A 17,680-nucleotide genomic window follows, 5' to 3' on the forward strand; every position below is an offset into this window, starting at 1 on the left:
TTATATGTTATGTTGACGGGTTTCAGCAATGAGAATCACTCTTTTCTGTTCCAAGTATTAGAGCAGCAGTGGGAGCCTTTCCATATCCCAGGATCCCACATCATGGAGAATGTGGCCCAGGAGATGCCAGCGCACATTCCGGATCCAAATCTCGCTCCGAATCCAAATCTCGCTCCGAATTCCGCTTTGGGGGCAGCAATCGGAACTGCCGCCCCTTCTCAACTCTTCCAACAATGTACGTCAAACAGAACAGCAGCCGAACCTTGTGTCAACTCATTCTATCTCTGCATTTCATACTTAAAAATAAATTTTAGTACAGAAAGATTTGCATTTCTTTAGCGCCCTTCAGCACCCCAGAACATCCAAAGCACATTACAGCTAATGGAAAACTTTTGAAGTGTTGCCACTATTGTGATGTAACAAATTGGGCAGTCTGTTTGCCACCACACGATGGCACAAACAGCAACATGACGGGGTCATTGAGTTTCCATGCTGCTGGCGGATAAACACTGGACAAGACAATGGGGAGAACGTCTCTGTTCTTTAGCACATAGAGCCATGTGACCTTTCACATCCACAGCGGTCAAGTGAGATCTTGGTTTTAATGTCTTATTCAAAAGATGGCACCATCTGCCGGTGCAGTGCCCCGCTCGGTGCTCTGCCCCTCCGCCCTGTTCCACCATTCAATTCGATCATGACAAGATCTGTGTCTAATCCCATCTAGCTGTCTTTCATTCGATACAATTGTAAGGGTTGTTGCTAGATCTCAAAAGAAAAACAAAGAACAGTACAGCACAGGAACAGGCCCTTCGGCCCTCTAAGCCTGCGTCGATCATGATGCCTGCCTAAACTAAAACCATATGCACTTACGGAGTCCGCATCCTTCCATTCCCAGCCTATTCATGTATTCGTCTAGTTGCCCCTTAAATGCTGCTTTCGTACCTGCTCCCACCACCTCCCCGGGTAGCGTGTTCTGGACATTCACCACCCTCTGTGTAAAAAAAAAACAAACTTGCCTTGCACATGACCTGTGAACTTTTCCCACGCACCTTAAACCTAGTACTTGATTTTTCTACCCTTGGAAGGAATAGGTTCCGAGGCTTGTATACTTGAGCAGTAGTCTTTATTGGTAACACATTACTATGTGCACAAAGAATAGTGCGGACTGGGAGCTAAATTCACGCCAACTCAATTAGACTCTCCCCATAATCAGTCCACTATCAAATGATTCTCCGCATCATAATGTGCGCGGTACTGTTTCCCCAGTCCTACCTGAACCCTTGCTGTGCTGATCATCTTTATGTCACATATATTCTTTAAGAACAATCTATCATTCCCAATTTCTACATTTTGAGTTGACGTCAACAGCCGTTTTGAGGGAGAGAGATTCCTTGTGTGATGAAGCGCTTCCTGTGAGAAGTCTCACAACACCAGGCTAAAGTCCAACAGCTTTATTTGGAATCATGAGCTCTCAGAGCGCTGCGCCTTCATCAGGCGAGTGCTCGTGGAGCAGCGCTCCGAAAACTTGCGATTCCAAATCAACCTGTTGGACTTTAACCTGGTGTTGTGAGACTACCCGCCCCAGTCCAAAACCGGCATCCCCACATTGAACTGCTTCCTGACATCACTCCTGAAAGTGCCCTTCTTCTAGCCACCCTGTGAGAGAAAAAGGCTTCTCTCTCTCTCTACCCTATAAAACCCTTTAAATATTCCGATTGGATCATCATTTAATCTCTTGTACACGGGGGAATACAAGCCAGGTCTGTGTCAGCCATCCTCACAATGAAACCATTTAGCCCTGTTACTAAAGCAGCTTAATCCTCCCTCACTCTGCAGATCACGGGGTAAAATCCGAGCCACTTGCTGACTAAACCTCTTCCTCTTTGTGCAGTTCCAAGAGATTTTGATATTACCATTTACTACCGTGGCAAAGAAGTTCTGCAGAGCACGGTTAGCAACGGCCTGGGCTGCCGCCTGTATTATGATGAAGAGAACGCGAGGTTTGCTCAGTTGCAGCATATCAAGTTCCCGAGTACAGAGGAGATCATTGATCACCAACAGAAAAGGTTCACCAACTGTCTCTTGTCAAACGTGGATGGGGGGCTGCTCCTGGAACATAAAAATGAAAACCTTTACGCCAGGAGGCTGGGGAAGTGCCAAGTCTTTTGGGCTCACTCGGAAACGTCTGAGAATGAGGGTTTGCAGAAGCTGAACCGAGATGAGGAGATCAAGTTATTCAGCCTGAAAGATTTTTTGAGGGGTGAGCTTCCTGCTAATTGGTTTCTGTTGTCGAATGTTAAGTAGCCCTGGCTTCCACTGTGCTAACTGCAGTGAATGTGTCCACTACCTCAGTGTTTTCCAATGGAGGAGACTGAAGAATTGAGAACAACCGCAGCAGGGGTGGCACAGTGGTTGGCACTGCTGCCTCACAGTGCCAGGGACCTGGGTTCAATTCCGGCCTCGGGTCACTGTCTGTGTGGAGTTTGCACTTTCTCCCTGTGTCTGGTGGGTTTTCTCCGGGTGCTCCGGTTTCCTCCCAAGGTCCAAAGATGTGCAGGTTAGGTTGATTGGCCTTGCTAAATTGTCCCTTGGTGTCAGGGTAAGTATGTGAGGTTATGGGAATAGGGCCTGGGACGGATTGTTGTCTGTGCAGACGAGATGGGCCGAATGGCTTCTTTTTGCACTGTAGGGATTCTATGATTTATGAGCATTTTATGGTGGGTATGGAGTTATTTAGGAGTCACAGTCTAAGAATAAGGGGTAAGCCATTCGGGACTGAGATGAGGAAGAACTTCTTCACTCTGAGTTGTGAACCTGTGGAATTCTCTACCACAGAAAGTTGTTGGGGCCAGTTCATCAGATATGTTCAAGAGGGAGCTGGACGTGGCCCTTGTGGCTAAAGGGATCAAGGGGTATGGGCAAAAAGCAGGAGTGGGATACTGAAAGTGCATGATCAGCCATGATCATATTGAATGGTGGTGAAAGCTCGAAGGGCTGAATGGCCTACTCCTGCACCTACTTTCTGCTGCTTATTCTTTCATGGGTTATGGGTGATGCTGGCAAGGCTGGCATTCGTTGCCCATCCCTAATTTCAATTGAACTGAGATCTGCTGGCTGAGGGCAGTTAAGAGTCGCCATTTTGGTGGGTCTGGAGTCAAATGTAGATCAGACCGATTAAGGATGTCAGATTTCCTACAGATGAACCAGAGGATTGCTGATAGTTTGATGGTCACCACTACCGAGACTAGGTGTGGGATTTTCCTGCTTTTGCCACCAGTGGGATCTTGCGGTCCTGCTGAAGGTGACCCCCCACCCACTCCACAGCAGGTTCCTCGGTGGCAGGGCAGGCAGGCTAGGCAAAGTGTCATAGACATAGGCTGGACTGGAAGATCCCAGTGGCAGTGGTGGCCACTTCCACTGCGGGGAAAACACGCCGAGGGGGAGGGCAGAGGGGTGGGGTGCAGAAAATCCTGCTCTAACTTGCAATTCCAAAAGTCCCCAGAGTATTGGCCTGGGCCACTGTCTTTCCTTAAATCTTCCAATCCACTTGACCACAATTTATTTGGGATGGAGTTTAATGGCATGCTGGATTTGCACCTTGATCAACTCCTCCATGGGGGCTAAAATTGGGCAGGGCGCATGAATCCAGCGCTAGCCCCAGTTCCATGGGTCTCTTGTGACCAGTTAGGTTAAAATCTCCCCAGAAAACCTGTCCTCTGAATGTTGGCCCACTGTTTAAAAATGGGAAGATTAAAATCTGGCATCTTTTTTCTTCAGAATATATTGAATTCACGCAGCAGAAACGTGGAGTGCCGCAGTGCACCATCTTACTGTGCTTCGGTCAACGATTCCAAGTGGAAACTCAGAACAAGAAACTCATCCTGGTCAAGGTGAGAAAGTCTTCGCCAATCCAACAGGGAATTCTGGAGATACCTCTTTAAGAGATATTTGCATTTATATAGTGCCATTCACAAACTCGGGATGTTCTAAAGTGTTTTACAATAAATAAAACCTTGGTTGCAGTGTAGGAAACGATGGAATCAATTTTCACACAAGATCCTACAAACAGGAATGTGATAAGTGACCAGATAATCCTACCAGAAACTGGTTGGAACATGGAACTCTCTACTACAAGGAAAGGTTGAGGTGAATGGTACAAATAATGGGTGGAATTCTCCCAAAGAAAATCGAAATGTTGAATTCGTGGGAAATCTGGAGTAATTCACACTGGTTTTTACAGTGGGAGTTCACACTGGAACCTCCCACACTCTGCACTGCAGAGGCCACCAGCCTGAATATCATTAGATTTCAGGGGGTGGGGCATATTCCCACCCGGGAGGCTGAACATACGCAGTGGTCTGGGACCCCTGCAGTGCTGACCCCCCCCCATGGCCTGACCCCCCCCCCCCCCCATGGCCTGATCCCAGACTGCCCCCATCTCCAGTACCACCCCCCCCACCCCGCCCAGATCACTGGCCTCCCTCCTGCCACCATCAATCCCAATGCAGAATGACAGTGGGACCCCACCCCCTTGGCACTGCCCAATGGGCATTTGCTAAGGTGCTCCCTGGGAATGGGCTCTTTTCCCCCTGGCACTGCCCAAGGGCACCCATGCCCGGGGGCACCACCCCGCCCCCCCCCCCCCCCCCCCCCACCTGCAGCCTGATCCCCCACGGGGCCCCGATTGCCTCCCCTTCACTCCAGCAAGGTCGGACCGCTAGTTCCCCGAAAGTGGGGAGCTGCTGTAAACCCCTCCGGAGTGAAATACTGTGGCAGGGCGGGAGAGGCTAGCGGGTCTGGAGAATTCAATCCTGGGCCCACTAATAGCATATAAATGATATTTAAATTATTATTTAAATGCTAGCCCCACCTCCCGCCGATTTCCGGTGCGGAGCAGTTAATATTTTAGCGCCGCGGGATGAGGGAATCGCCCCCAATATTTTTAAGGGGAAGTTAGATAAATGAGGACAAAAGGAACAGAAGGTTATGTAGATAGTGAGAGATGGAGTAGAGTTGCAGGAAGCTCGTGTAGAAACACTGGCTTGGAGCAGTTGGGCTGTTTCTGCACTGTACGTTCTACATAATTCCATGCGCTTCATTTCTTGGGCTGTTTCCTTCTGCATTGGTCTTCAGACTCTATTAAAGAAAAACTGAAGTTGTTCTGGTGCAGATTGATCCTTCCGGCAGAAGTTGCAGCAGATTCCCGCCTGCAGCAGTGTAAGGTCGAGTGATTTTAATTGCTGGCTGACTTCTATCCTGAATGGATTCTATTTCCAAGCCCACAACCTCAACCACCAAGGGCAGCAGATGCATGGGAACGCCACTGCCTGTACGTTCCCCCTCTAAGTCTTCCATCATTCTGACTTGGAAATATATTAAAGGAGTGCGGGAGGTCAGGGAGTAAGCATGAGAAGAGGCGGTGGAGACCCGGGAGAGAGGGCGCCAGAGGAGCCAGTGGAGACCCGGGAGAGAGAGCGCCAGAGGAACCAGTGGAGACCCGGGAGAGAGAGCGCCAGAGGAGCCGGTGGAGACCCGGGAGAGAGGGAGCCGGTGGAGACCTGGGAGAGAGAGCGCCAGAGGAGTCGAGAGATCACAGAGCATGAGGTAGAGATTGCAAACAGTGCAAGTAGAGGCGCAGTCGGGTGATTGAAAACAGCGCGAGATATCGGAGTTCTAGCTTGGAGTTTGGAGCTCCTTCACTGATGTCAAGATTCAAAGTAATGTGGCAAGTCGGAGCAGCTGATTGGGTGAGTACAGTCAGGTAAATATTTGCTGCTTTTGTTGCTTGTAAGGACATCATTAAGAGGTTTAGTTTTTAAGGACTATATTCTGGAATGATGGATCCTAGAGTATTTGATTTTAAGTATCTTCGGAAAGGTTTATTTAAAGGGCTAAGACATAGCAGAAGAGGTCAAAGCTATGGTGTGCTCCTTCTGTTCTATGTGGGAAACCAGGAACAGTTCCAGTGCCTGGGAACAGCATGTGTGTGGGAGTGTCTCCAACTGCAGCTCCTGGAAGCTGGATTTCGAAGCTGGTGCGGCAGCTGTGGAGCATCCACGAGGTGGAGAGTATCATGGATAGCACATATAGAGAGGTGGTCACACCACAGGCTAAGACTCTACTGACAGGAAGGGAGTGGGTGATCACCAGACAGAGCAAGTGCATGACACTCCTGTGCCCATTTCCCCTTCAAAACTGGTATACAAGCTTTGGATGCTGTTGGGCGGAATGGCTTCTTGGTGTGTGGGGTTGGGGGGAGGGGGGGGGCGGTGGGGGAACAGCAAGTTCGTTGCACACGGTTGGCAGTGCTGCATGGGAGAGGAGTAAAAAGTGTGGGAATGCGTTAGTCATAGAGGATTCAATTGTGAAGGGAATAGATTGATCTTTCTGTGGCTGCAAATGAGACTCCAGGATGGTATGTTGCCTCCCTGGTGCCAGGGTCAAGGATGCCACAGCACATTCTATAGGGATTCGGTGAATAGCCAGTGGTCATGGTATACATTGGTACAAACAATATAAGTTTTTTAAAAAAAGGATCAGGTCCTTAAAGCAGAAGGTGCTCCATGCTTGTCAGAGCAGAAATAGCAGGATATTTCTACCAGAATTTGGAATACTGCGTCCAGTTCTGGTCGCCACACGACCAGAAGGACGTGGAGGCTTTGGAGAGAGTGCAGAAAAGGTTTACCAGGATGTTGCCTGGTATGGAGGGTCTTGGCTATGAGGAGAGATTGGGTAAACTAGGTTTGTTCTCCTGGAAAGACAGAGGTTGAGGGGTGACCTAATAGAAGTTTATAAAATTATGAAGGGCATAGATAGGGTGAACAGTTGGAAGCTTTTTCCCAGGTCAGAAATGACAAACACAAGGGGTCACAAGTTCGAGGTAAGGGGGGTAAGGTTCAATACAGATATGCGGTGGACATATTTTACACAGAGGGTGGTGGGGGCCTGGAATGCACTACCAAGCAAGGTGGTTGAGGCAGACATGCTAGGATCATTTAAGACTTATCGAGATAGCAACATGAACAGACTGGGAATAGAGGGATACAAACGGATGGTCTAGTTAGGAACACATGAGTGGCGCAGGCTTGAAGGGCCTGTTCCTGTGCTGTATTGTTCTTTGTTGATATATCAGATGAATACGTGGCTGAAGAGATTGGGAGGGTTTTGGATTCCTGGGACATTTAGGAGTGGTTCTGGGGGTGGTGGGACCAGCACAAACTGGACAATTTGTACCCGGGCAGGACCTGGACTGATGTCCTCGGGCAAGTATTTGCTAGAGTGCTTGGGGAGGGTTTTAAACTAAAATTGCCGGGGAGATGGGAACCTAAGCAAGGAGGTCAAAAGAGGGGGAGACGGGGAATTAGAAAAGTGAAATCAGAGAAATCAAAGGCCAGAGTCAAACAGGGCCGCAGTGAAAAACAATGGGAGTGGGACAAGGAGAATTTGCAATAAAGGGGATGAATTAGTCAGCATGGATTTATGAAACAGAAATCATGTTTGGCAAATCTATTGGAATTCTTTGAGGATGTAGAGCTGATGAGGGGGAGCAAGTGGATGTGGTTTATTTGGTTTTTGACAAAGTCCCACATAAGAGATTAGCATGTTTAATTCAAGTGCATGGATTGGGGGTAGTGTATTGAGATGGATAGAAAACTGATTGGCAGACAGGAAACAAAGAGTAGGAATAAATGGGTCTCTTTCCAAATGTTAAGCAGTGACTAGTGGGGTACTACAGGGATCAGTGCTGGGACCCTAGCTATTTGCTATATGTATTAATAATTTAGATGAGGAAACTAGATGTGATATCACCAAATTTGCAGATGACACGAAGCTGGGTGGGAGGGTGAGCTGTGAGGAGGATACAAAGATGCTTCAATGTGATTTGGACAAGTTGAGTGAATGGGCAGATGATTGGCAGATACAGTATAATGTGGATAAATGTGAGGTTATCCACTTCGGAAGCAAAAACAGGAAGGCAGATTGTTATCTGAATGGCTTTAGATTGGGAGAGTGGAATGTGCAACGAGACTTGGGTGTCCTCGAACACCAGTCACTGAAAGTATGAATGCAGGTGATGAAGAAGGCAAATGGTATGTTGGCCTTCATAGCGAGAAGATTCAAGTACAGGAGCAGGGATGTCTTGTTGCTGTTGTACAGAGCCTTGGTGAGGCCCGCATCTGGAATACTGTGTGCCATTTTGGTCTCCTTATCTGAGGAAGGATGTTCCTGCTATGGGGGGAGTACAGTGAAGGTTTACCAGACTGATTCCTGGGATGGCAGGACTGACATTGTGTGAGGATTATATTTGCTGGGGTTTAGAAGAATGAGGGGAGATCTCATAAAATTCTAACCGGAATAGACAGGTAGGTACAGGAAAGATGTTTGCAATGGTGGGGGTGTCTGGAACCAGGGGTCACAGTCTAAGGATATGGGATAATCTAGGATTGAGATAAGAAGAAATTTCTCCACCCAGAGTGTGGTGAGGTTGCAGATTCTGCAGTAATTTTCAAAAGGAAATTCACTAAATATCAAAAGGGGGAAATTTTGCCAAAGCATTTAGATGAGCACTTGATACACAATAGCATGCAAGACAATGGACTAAGTACTGGAAATTGGGATAGGTACTTGATGGCCGACACAAACATGATGGGCTGAAGGGCCTCTTAATGTGCTGTAAACTCTGACTCTGGGGGCAAAAATAGAGTAGGATTAATTGAATACTCTCGCAAAAAGCTGGGTCAAGTTCAATGGGCCAAACGACTCTCTGAGATCATTCTATGATTCTACAAAAGGAGCACTCTTCCTCTATTCCTGGGGGGAAGGGAAACTGAGACCCTTTAACAACCCCAGCTCACCCAGGCTCTTTGCTCTGAGATCCAGAGGTACCTGGATATGTGTAGGTTAGATGGGTTAGCCATGGTATATGTTTGGTGTTGCGGGGAGGGGGTCTGTCTTAGACACTCTGTCAGAAAGTCGGTGCAGACTTGATGGGCTGAATAGCCTCTTCTGCGTTGTAGGGATATTATGATTAATGGTTGAACTGTGACATTACTTAAAAACATAAGCCTAATAAATTTCACCATTGACAGAACTTGAAAGGTTTTGTTTTCTTTTCCTTTGAGCAGCTGAACCTCATTCCTTCAATGTGTTCGTTCTTTCTTGGAGTTAGAGGTTAACAGCATGGAAACAGGCTCTTCGGCCCAACTTGTCCATGCTGCCTCCTTTTTTATTAACCACTAAGCTAGTCCCAATTGCCCATGCCTGGCCCATATCCCTCTATAGCCATCTTACTCATATAACTGTCTAAACACTTTTTAAAAGACATAATTGTACCCACCTCTACTACTACCTCTATTAGGGGAGACGGTGGCATAGTGGTACTGTCACTGGACTTGTGATCCAGGGTAATGCTGTGGGACCCAGGTTCAAATCCCACCACTACAGATGCTGAAATTTGAATTCAGTAAAAATTTGAAATGAAAAGCCTTTCTTCTGTTTTCAATCCTTAGGTTGTTCCTAAAGTCTGTACCTGGCTGATTGAAAAGGCCCACCAAGATGGAGCATCCTCACTAACCAGTGAGAACGTCAGCCTGCAGATCTCCAACAGTTCCAACTTGTCCTCCATCGAGAACCTCCAGGCTTTAGTCAACGAATTGGAGAGCATGGAATGGAGTTAGTGTAGCTGGAGCACTGGCCCCAAGAAATGGGCTTCGAATATCTACAACTATCAACACTCTCAACCTGTTAAGAAGGCTTTCTTTTAATCTCACATAGCTCATTCCCACCCAATTCCTACAATGCTTATCCAGAAGGATCTTCTAGAACTCGTCACTGTTTCCTAACCTTTGTGACTGTAAACTCTGGGTGAATCTAAATCTTCATCTTTTGGACCTCAGAGGGATGTTTATTGCACCTTGCTTCTTTCTAGTTACTAGTCAAAGCATTTGGACTGTTTGCGAGTGTTTGAGAAGCTGGATCAGAAGATGCTTCTCTCTCCTCTGGTTAATGCTGATAAAGGAAAGCAATGTTCAGAAGATTAAAACTCCAAGTCCTCACATAGTTCTCCACAGTGCCATTTCCATTACAGGCAGGCAGGAGCAGGAACTACTCTTGGGTAAAGAAAGACACACTAAGCTACCACTCAGAAGGTCCATCAGTGCCAGTTTTTGTTATTTAAAAAAAACACACCATCATTTTGGGTGGAGATGTTCTTCTGTGGCTATTTGATAAACTCTCAGTTTGCAATATCATCCTGTTCAGGGTTGGTAGTAAAGGAAGGAGAGGAGTACACACTGCATGCCTTGAAAATCGCCTCTTTTTTTTTTGAAAGCTTATTTATTAGTCAGAAGTGGGCTTACATTCACACTGCAATGAAGTTGCTGTGAAAATCCTCTAGTTGCCACACCCCGGCGCCTGTTCGGGTACACTGAGGGAGAATTTAGCATAGCCGATTCACTTAACCAGCACGTCTTTCAGACTGTGGGAGGAAACCAGAACACCCAGAGGAAACCCACACAGTCACGGGGAGAACATGCAGACTCCACACAGTCAGTGACCCAGGCCAGGAATCGAACCCAGGTCCCCTGGTGCTGTGAGGTAACAGTGTTAACCACTGTGCCGCCGTGCCATCCGAAGCGAGTATTAGTTTCGAAAGTCCAAGTGCCTTTGAAAAATGGGCACAGACTGGATAGGCTGATTGGTGCTGTATGCTGCCCTGCTGAAAAATTATTTTCCCAGCATTAAACAGAGGGCTTGAGCCTTTATCATAACGAGGAGGTGTCTATTTCTCAAGCAGATGAAACAATTTAACACTCAACAATGAATTTCCACTAAAGTCCAACAGATTTATTTGGTATCAAACTTTCGGAGCGCTGCTCCTTCATCGGGTGAGTTAAACTCGTGATTCCAAAATAAACCTGTTGGGCTTTAACCTGGCGATGTGAGACTTCTTACTGTGCCCACACCAATCCAACACCAGGATCTCCACATGAATTTCGCGGCAGAATCCATCATGGTGGATGAGCCAGCCACTGAGTGTGGGGCAACCTTCAAGTTTGATAACTATTTATATTTAATGTGGTTTAATATTTTTAATCGATGTTGCCTTTTATGAAAATGTTGACCCCTTGCAAGTCAAGCGATTTAAAAAAAAAAAAAAAATTAAACCAGAGTAAAAGGAGAAAACCTGACCATCCATCTCATCAGTGAGTCACTGATGGCTTGAATTCAGGCAGAGTAACCCACACTGCTGAGCATTCAGAGAGTGCTGGTTACAAAGAGTCAATAATCCTCGGGTAGGATGGAGATAGAAATGTTTACAGCAAATGACTTAAGGGCTTCCGTGTAAACTGTGAACTAGGACCAATCTGTATTGATCTGATCAGCACTCTGACGCGGTAATCATCAGTCTGGAGAATTTTGCACTATAATCGATGAATTTCAGTGATTCCTCGACAAGAATTTGCACAAGTATCAGGTTTATGGTATAATTTTGCAGATTTTTGATATTTTTAGAATTGCCTGTATGACAGGCCTCTGCACACACGTTGGCTGGAATTTTACCGCCTTGCCCGCCCCAATTCCGGCTCGCAGAACGGAATTCTCCGTTGGCCTCGGAGCGGCATTTTACGAGCCTAGCCCGAGCGAGGCCGGAAAATACCAGCATTTTGTGTTCGTGCATCAATCATTCCTTCCACAGCTCGCCCCCCCATTTCCCTCCCTGTTGACCAGGGTGGGGAGTGGTGGTGTGTGGGGTAAGGGTGATGGGAGACTGGATATACCGTTTCGGTTGATCAGCTGGCATGTTGTGCGCCCATTTTTTTTTTTCTATCCAAGATGCCAGCACATCTTCAACGCAAACGTCACTTATTAAAAAATCAGCTCGGGAACAGGCTGATTAGATTCCATTTAAACTTGTTGCTCGTTGGTCAGAGCAGAATCTGCCTATGGCTATATTCGGGGAAGTGGCAGATGCGAGTGATTTGGTCACGTGGCCATTCCCAAAATTGGCTTTGGGAATGGAATTGGTGCTCGCTGGTGGAGATTGAAGTTGCTCCATAGTCAATGATGGGACCATCGATCCCATTTTGTTCTACCAGATGTTGGTAGTAAATGCACTATTACTCCCATTTCCCCAAGAAATAGTTTGAAGGAGTTCATTGAGCTGCCGAGAAGATCAGAGTGTTTGATGAATTTCTAAACTGAATTCTCTGAAGCAGACAATGTTCCATTTGTGTTGTGGTCCGCACTCCAGGCTCAGAATGGTTCTTGCCTTGGGGGCAAGGTAATCTTCATTGAATCCATCAGACAGCACTGATTGTAGTCCAGATGCCAGGGTCTCCCTGTGGTTAAGGGGAGAGGGTACCTGATGTGCATTCTGGACAGCCGCTGATTGGATTTAACATGACCCAAATGTAAAGAGGGTGGAGGGGGAGCACGATGAGGAAGATGTACATTCCAAGTGGTATTTGTTGTCTCGCTGACCACGAGGAGACAACACCTGCAGTCTGAGGTCCCCCCACCATCCAACCACTTTAACCTCTGCACTTAAAATCTTTTTCTCAGCCCAGCAAAGCTTGAATCGTCTCATTGGGGTTTGAAGGGTGAAGTGTATATATTCCTGTGTCTCTATCTGTATATTTTATATCTTTGTTGCTGTTTAAGATTATATTAGTTTATTAAAACATGGAGAAAAATTCCTTGGATTCAGTAGTTATTTTCAGTCCTGTTTTGCATCACTTAAGCTGCTATGTTGGTGTTTCGTGTGCTTATTTATAGAAATTGTGCCCAATGTTTGGGGAGGGACTGATATTCCTGGGGCCTGGCTGGTTCTCTGCGGTAACAGCCACTATCCAGTCCTACGTCCACTGGGTTTCAACAGCCCTTGAATCTCACATTGTCAGGATGTGCCTCAGTTGTTTTAATTGTAGTCACTCAGAATTTGGGAACAGCAAGATCCCACAGCCACAAGACAAAAAACTGGTTAATCTAGCTCCACCTGTTCCATATATCTCTGAAATGTCACCAAATCTTTAGTCACTGCATATGCATAATATTACATTTAAAAGATGACACCACTTGCCCTCCGTATTGACTCTCACAGTGCTGCCCCTTCACTAGCACCCCTTCAACAGGGCGGCGCTCCCTCTGCACTGACCCTCTGTCGGTGCGGCGCTCCCTCTGCACTGACCCTCTGTCAGTGCGGCGCTCCCTCTGCACTGACCCTCTGACGGTGCGGCACTCCCTCTGCACTGACCCTCTGACGGTGCGGCGCTCCCTCAGCACTGACCCTCTGTCGGTGCGGCGCTCCCTCAGCACTGACCCTCTGTCGGTGCGGCGCTCCCTCAGCACTGACCCTCTGTCGGTGCGGCGCTCCCTCAGCACTGACCCTCTGTCGGTGCGGCGCTCCCTCTGCACTGACCCTCTGACGGTGCGGCGCTCCCTCTGCACTGACCCTCTTTCGGTGCGGCGCTCCCTCAGCACTGACCCTCTGTCGGTGCGGCGCTCCCTCTGCACTGACCCTCTGTCGGTGCGGCGCTCCCTCTGCACTGACCCTCTGTCGGTGCGGCGCTCCCTCTGCACTGACCCTCTGTCGGTGCGGCACTCCCTCTGCACTGACCCTCTGTCGGTGCGGCGCTCCCTCTGCACTGACCCTCTGACGGTGCGGCGCTCCCTCTGCACTGACCCTCTGTCGGTCCGGCGCTCCCTCAGTACTGACCCTCTGACAGTGCAGCACTCCCTCAGTACTGACCCTCTGTCGGCGCGGCGCTCCCTCAGCACTGACCCTCTGACGGTGCGGCGCTCCCTCAGTGCACACTGGGGTGTGCTGACCTGGATTTACTTGTATATTTATAACATTTTAATACAACCAATTGTCCCACACCGCTTCATAGGAACATAACAAAACCAAAGGGCAAAAATTGAAGATAATTGGTAAAAATAACAACATAACGAAATGAGACTGTTTTTATACATGGTCAAGATCTAGAATGATGCTGCCTCAGTAATGCAATCAGGGCTTTCAGACAGGACATGGATTATTAACTGAAAAGGAAGAATGTGTAGGACTTGGGGTGGTGGGGGAGTGACACTGGGTGAGTTGCTCCTTTAGAGAGCCAGCACACACACACAATGGGCTGAATGGTCTCCTGTGGGGTAACTCCTGTGATTAGGAGTTGGAGAGGTTTAGGGAGGTAATTCCAGAGCTTGTGGGAGTTGGCAAACTCCAGGCTATGACTCCAAATGAATGTGATTTATTAACACCTGTGTGAAATGGCCTAGCAAGCCTATCTGTTGTGTCAAACTGATCGAGGTTGAAGAAGACCCACCACCAAGATCGCTCTGTTAAAGCCGCAGTGGCTGTACCAATCTGTGGCACCACCTTTTCAACGGGAATAGTAACCGACACTAACCTCCAGAACACCAGCAGTGCATAAGAGGTAACACGGAGCTATTACTATTTTCTTTCAATATTTTAGTTCTTCTGTGGAGGTGGGAGAAAAGACTTTATCACCGGGAGGCTCGGAAGGACAATATTCCACTACAGTAACCGACAACCTCAAAAAGACAAAGATCTCAAGATACATAGGGACTGCTCATTGAACTCTGACCTCTGATCGCTGCCCCGATACATCAGTTCAATTTTGGCTTGCATTTAACAATAATGGTGTTGGCTTTATTCTGGACCTTCACCTCGCTCCTGTTTTCAGTGTGTCAGCGCTTGTTATATTGCCGAATCCCATTTTTAAAAAACATTAACCCATCCAGTAGCTATGAGGATTGATTGGAGAGGTTGAGACTGTTTTCCTCGGGGGGGGGGGGGGGGAGGGCTGCGAGGAGACTTGATCGAAGTATTCAAGATCCTGAGGGGTATGAACAAGGTAGAGAATGAGAAACTGTTCCCACTCAAGAGAGCATCAAGAACTCAAGGGCACCAATTTAAAATAATTGGCAAATTAGTAGAAGTAATGTGAGGAATATTTTTTCACTCAGTGATTGGAGTCTGGAACAAACTTCCTCAGAGGGTGGCGGAGGCCGTTTCGATCGAGGTATTCCAAAGGGAATGGGACTGCTAGCCGAAATGAATGTGCAAAGTTACGAGAATAAGGCAGAGGGAGGGGGACTGGATAGAGTGCTCTTCAGAAAGCCAGGGATGGGCTGAATGGCCCCCTTCTGTGCTGTCAAGACTGTGAGATGCAGGGGAGGTGTTGGTCTGGTGGTATTGTCGCTAGACTATTAATCCAGAAACTCAACGAATGCTCTGGAGATCTGGGTTTGAATCCCGCCATGGCAGATGGTGGAATTTGAATTCAATAAAAATACCTGGAACTCAGAATCTACTGATGACCATGAAATCATAGTCAATTGTCGGAAAAACCCGTCTAGTTCACTAATGTCCTTTAGAGAAGGAAATCTGCCGTCCTTATCTGGTCTGGCCTACATGTGATTCCAGAGCCACAGCAATGTGGTTGACTCTCAGCTGCCCTCCAAGGGCAACCAGGGATGAGCAATAAATACTGGCCAGCCAATAATGCCCATATCCCATGAATGAATTTTTTAGAAAGTACCTCGCCTTCCTCCGACAGCAATGCCAACTGGTGAGAAAAGTCATTTCTTTATTTAGAGTTTTCTCTTTTGGTTTTTACACAAACCCAAGAAAACAATTTATGGACAGATTGTGGTGAACCATCGTTGGTTCCCACTGGATAGTACTGAGCCAGGGTCTGGCCAGTACTACAAGGATGTACATATGTTACTGTTGGGTTAGGGATGGGTTGTGCTACTTGTTGCTGTTGGGGTTAGGGTGGGGTTGTTACACCTTTGTATTGTAGTGTTGTGGTACATCCCAGTCGGGCTCCGCCTCCTGGGAGAGGTATAAAGGTCCCTGCTCTGGCTGGGACCCCTCAGTCTGGGATCGTGTATATAATTATTGGCTGCTTCATTACAGTAAATAAAAGCCTTTATTTCCCGAGCATCTAGCCTCGTGTATGATAACGCGCATCAATTTTATTTACTGTTGTTAAACTCTCGTCGAAGAAAAAAAAAGAGAGTATGGAGCAGATACTGAAGCCGGAACGCCTTACACTAGATCCACGTGCGGTGGGCGCCTCTAACACCTTCGACCACTGGCTGAAGTGTTTCGAAGACTACCTGGCAGCCTCCGCAGCGGTCACTACAGATGATGACAGACTCCGGGTCCTCCATGCGAGGGAAAGCGACACTGTCTACCTCGCGATCCGTGCGGCCACCGATTACACAAAGGCCCTCGAGCTTCTGAAGAAGCGTTATATCAAACCGCCCAATGAAATACACGCTCGTTACCTCTTAGCCACTCGACGACGGCAGTCTGGCGAAACGATGGAGGAATATGCGAACGAGCTCCTACAGCTAGCCAGGGGCTGTAACTGCAAAGCTGTGTCGGCTGAGCAGAGTATGAACGACCTCGCCCGAGATGCCTTTGTGGCGGGAGTCAGATCATCGTACATTCGTCTTAAACTACTGGAGAAAGGTAACCTTGACCTTACCCAGGCAATCGAGCTAGCGGAGATGCTGGAGACGGCCTCCAAAAGCCTAGTATTGTATCCGGAAGACCACGTGGAGACAACGTGGCAGGAGCAGTCGCCAAACCCTCCTCGTCCCTCGGGTTCGAAATGCTGTGTAATGGCGTGCTCACACTCGGGCCAGACGACGGCAGCAGCTCCGGGCGGCCCGCGGTGTTACTTCTGTGGGGGAGCGAAGCATACTCGGCAATGGTGTCCCGCTAAGGCTGTGTTGTGCTCCGCCTGCGGTAAGAAGGGGCACTATTCGAAAGTGTGCCGATCAAAATCTAGGAACGGCAGTGCGGCCTGCGATTCTTCAGAGCTCGGCTCTTCGTCGTCGAAATCATCGAGGGGTTCGTCCACGTGTGAGGCCAGGGCGACGCCATTATGGTCGACGGAGTCGGAGGTGTGTGACCACCAGGGGTCGCTGAGTTTGGCGCCATCACCCACGTGCGACCTATGGGAGTGGCCATGTTGGTCGGCACCGACCGCGAACGACCAGCAGGGGTCCTCCTCGTCAATTTCAGCTGCCTGCAGTGGCACTCATGAACCAACGGTGGCGTCGATCATCCTGGACCAGGCCAAGCCTCATAGACTTGACAAATCTATGATGAACATCCAGGTAAATGACCACATGATTTATTGTCTGTTTGACAGCGGGAGCACTGAGAGCTTTATCCACCCAGACACTGTGAAGCAGTGTGGACTCCGGATTCAACCTGCCAAACAGACAATCTCTATGGCATCGAGGTCCCGGTCTGTCACCGTGCTAGGGAGTTGCGTGGTAACTTTGACGGTGCAAGGCACAGTTTACGAGCGTTTCAAGCTCCTAGTGTTGCCGTACCTTTGCGCGCCAATACTTCTTGGACTAAACTTCATGGTCCACTTGAGGAGTGTAACCCTACAGTACGGTGGGCCACTCCCTTCACTGTCAGTGGGAGAACAGCAGCCTCCAAATTGCCCAACGTGCCCCGCCTGTAGCCTCTCGATGCTGAAGATCACCCCACCCTCCCTGTTCCAGAATCTTGTGCCAGGCTGCAAGCCCATCGTGACCACAAGTAGGCGTTACAGCGCTGAGGATCGGATCTTCATTCGATCTGAGGTTCAGCGGCTCCTCAAAGAAAGGATCATACAACCCAGCG

General features: G+C 48.2%; 1 protein-coding gene across 2 annotated transcripts in view; it reads left to right on the forward strand.

Annotated features, from left to right (window-relative positions):
- Window positions 1-12,698, forward strand: part of irf7 (interferon regulatory factor 7) — a 32,237-nt gene extending 19,539 nt beyond the window's left edge. Inside the window, exons 7-11 of one of the 2 annotated variants that reach the window (XR_013498776.1) lie at window positions 56-235; window positions 1,892-2,260; window positions 3,778-3,890; window positions 5,134-5,747; window positions 9,510-9,648. Coding sequence is in view for 1 of the 2 variants with exons in the window: in XM_078220836.1 (XP_078076962.1) it covers window positions 56-235; window positions 1,892-2,260; window positions 3,778-3,890; window positions 9,510-9,677 (830 nt within the window). In the remaining variant the exon portion in view is untranslated. Of the gene's footprint in view, window positions 1-55; window positions 236-1,891; window positions 2,261-3,777; window positions 3,891-5,133; window positions 5,748-9,509 lie in introns of both variants that reach the window. The other variant, XM_078220836.1, reaches the window with a different exon arrangement.
- The last annotated feature ends 4,982 nt before the right edge of the window (window positions 12,699-17,680 follow it).

Source organism: Mustelus asterias, chromosome 9 (genome assembly GCF_964213995.1).
Source record: "Mustelus asterias chromosome 9, sMusAst1.hap1.1, whole genome shotgun sequence".
Taxonomy (NCBI): domain Eukaryota; kingdom Metazoa; phylum Chordata; class Chondrichthyes; order Carcharhiniformes; family Triakidae; genus Mustelus; species Mustelus asterias.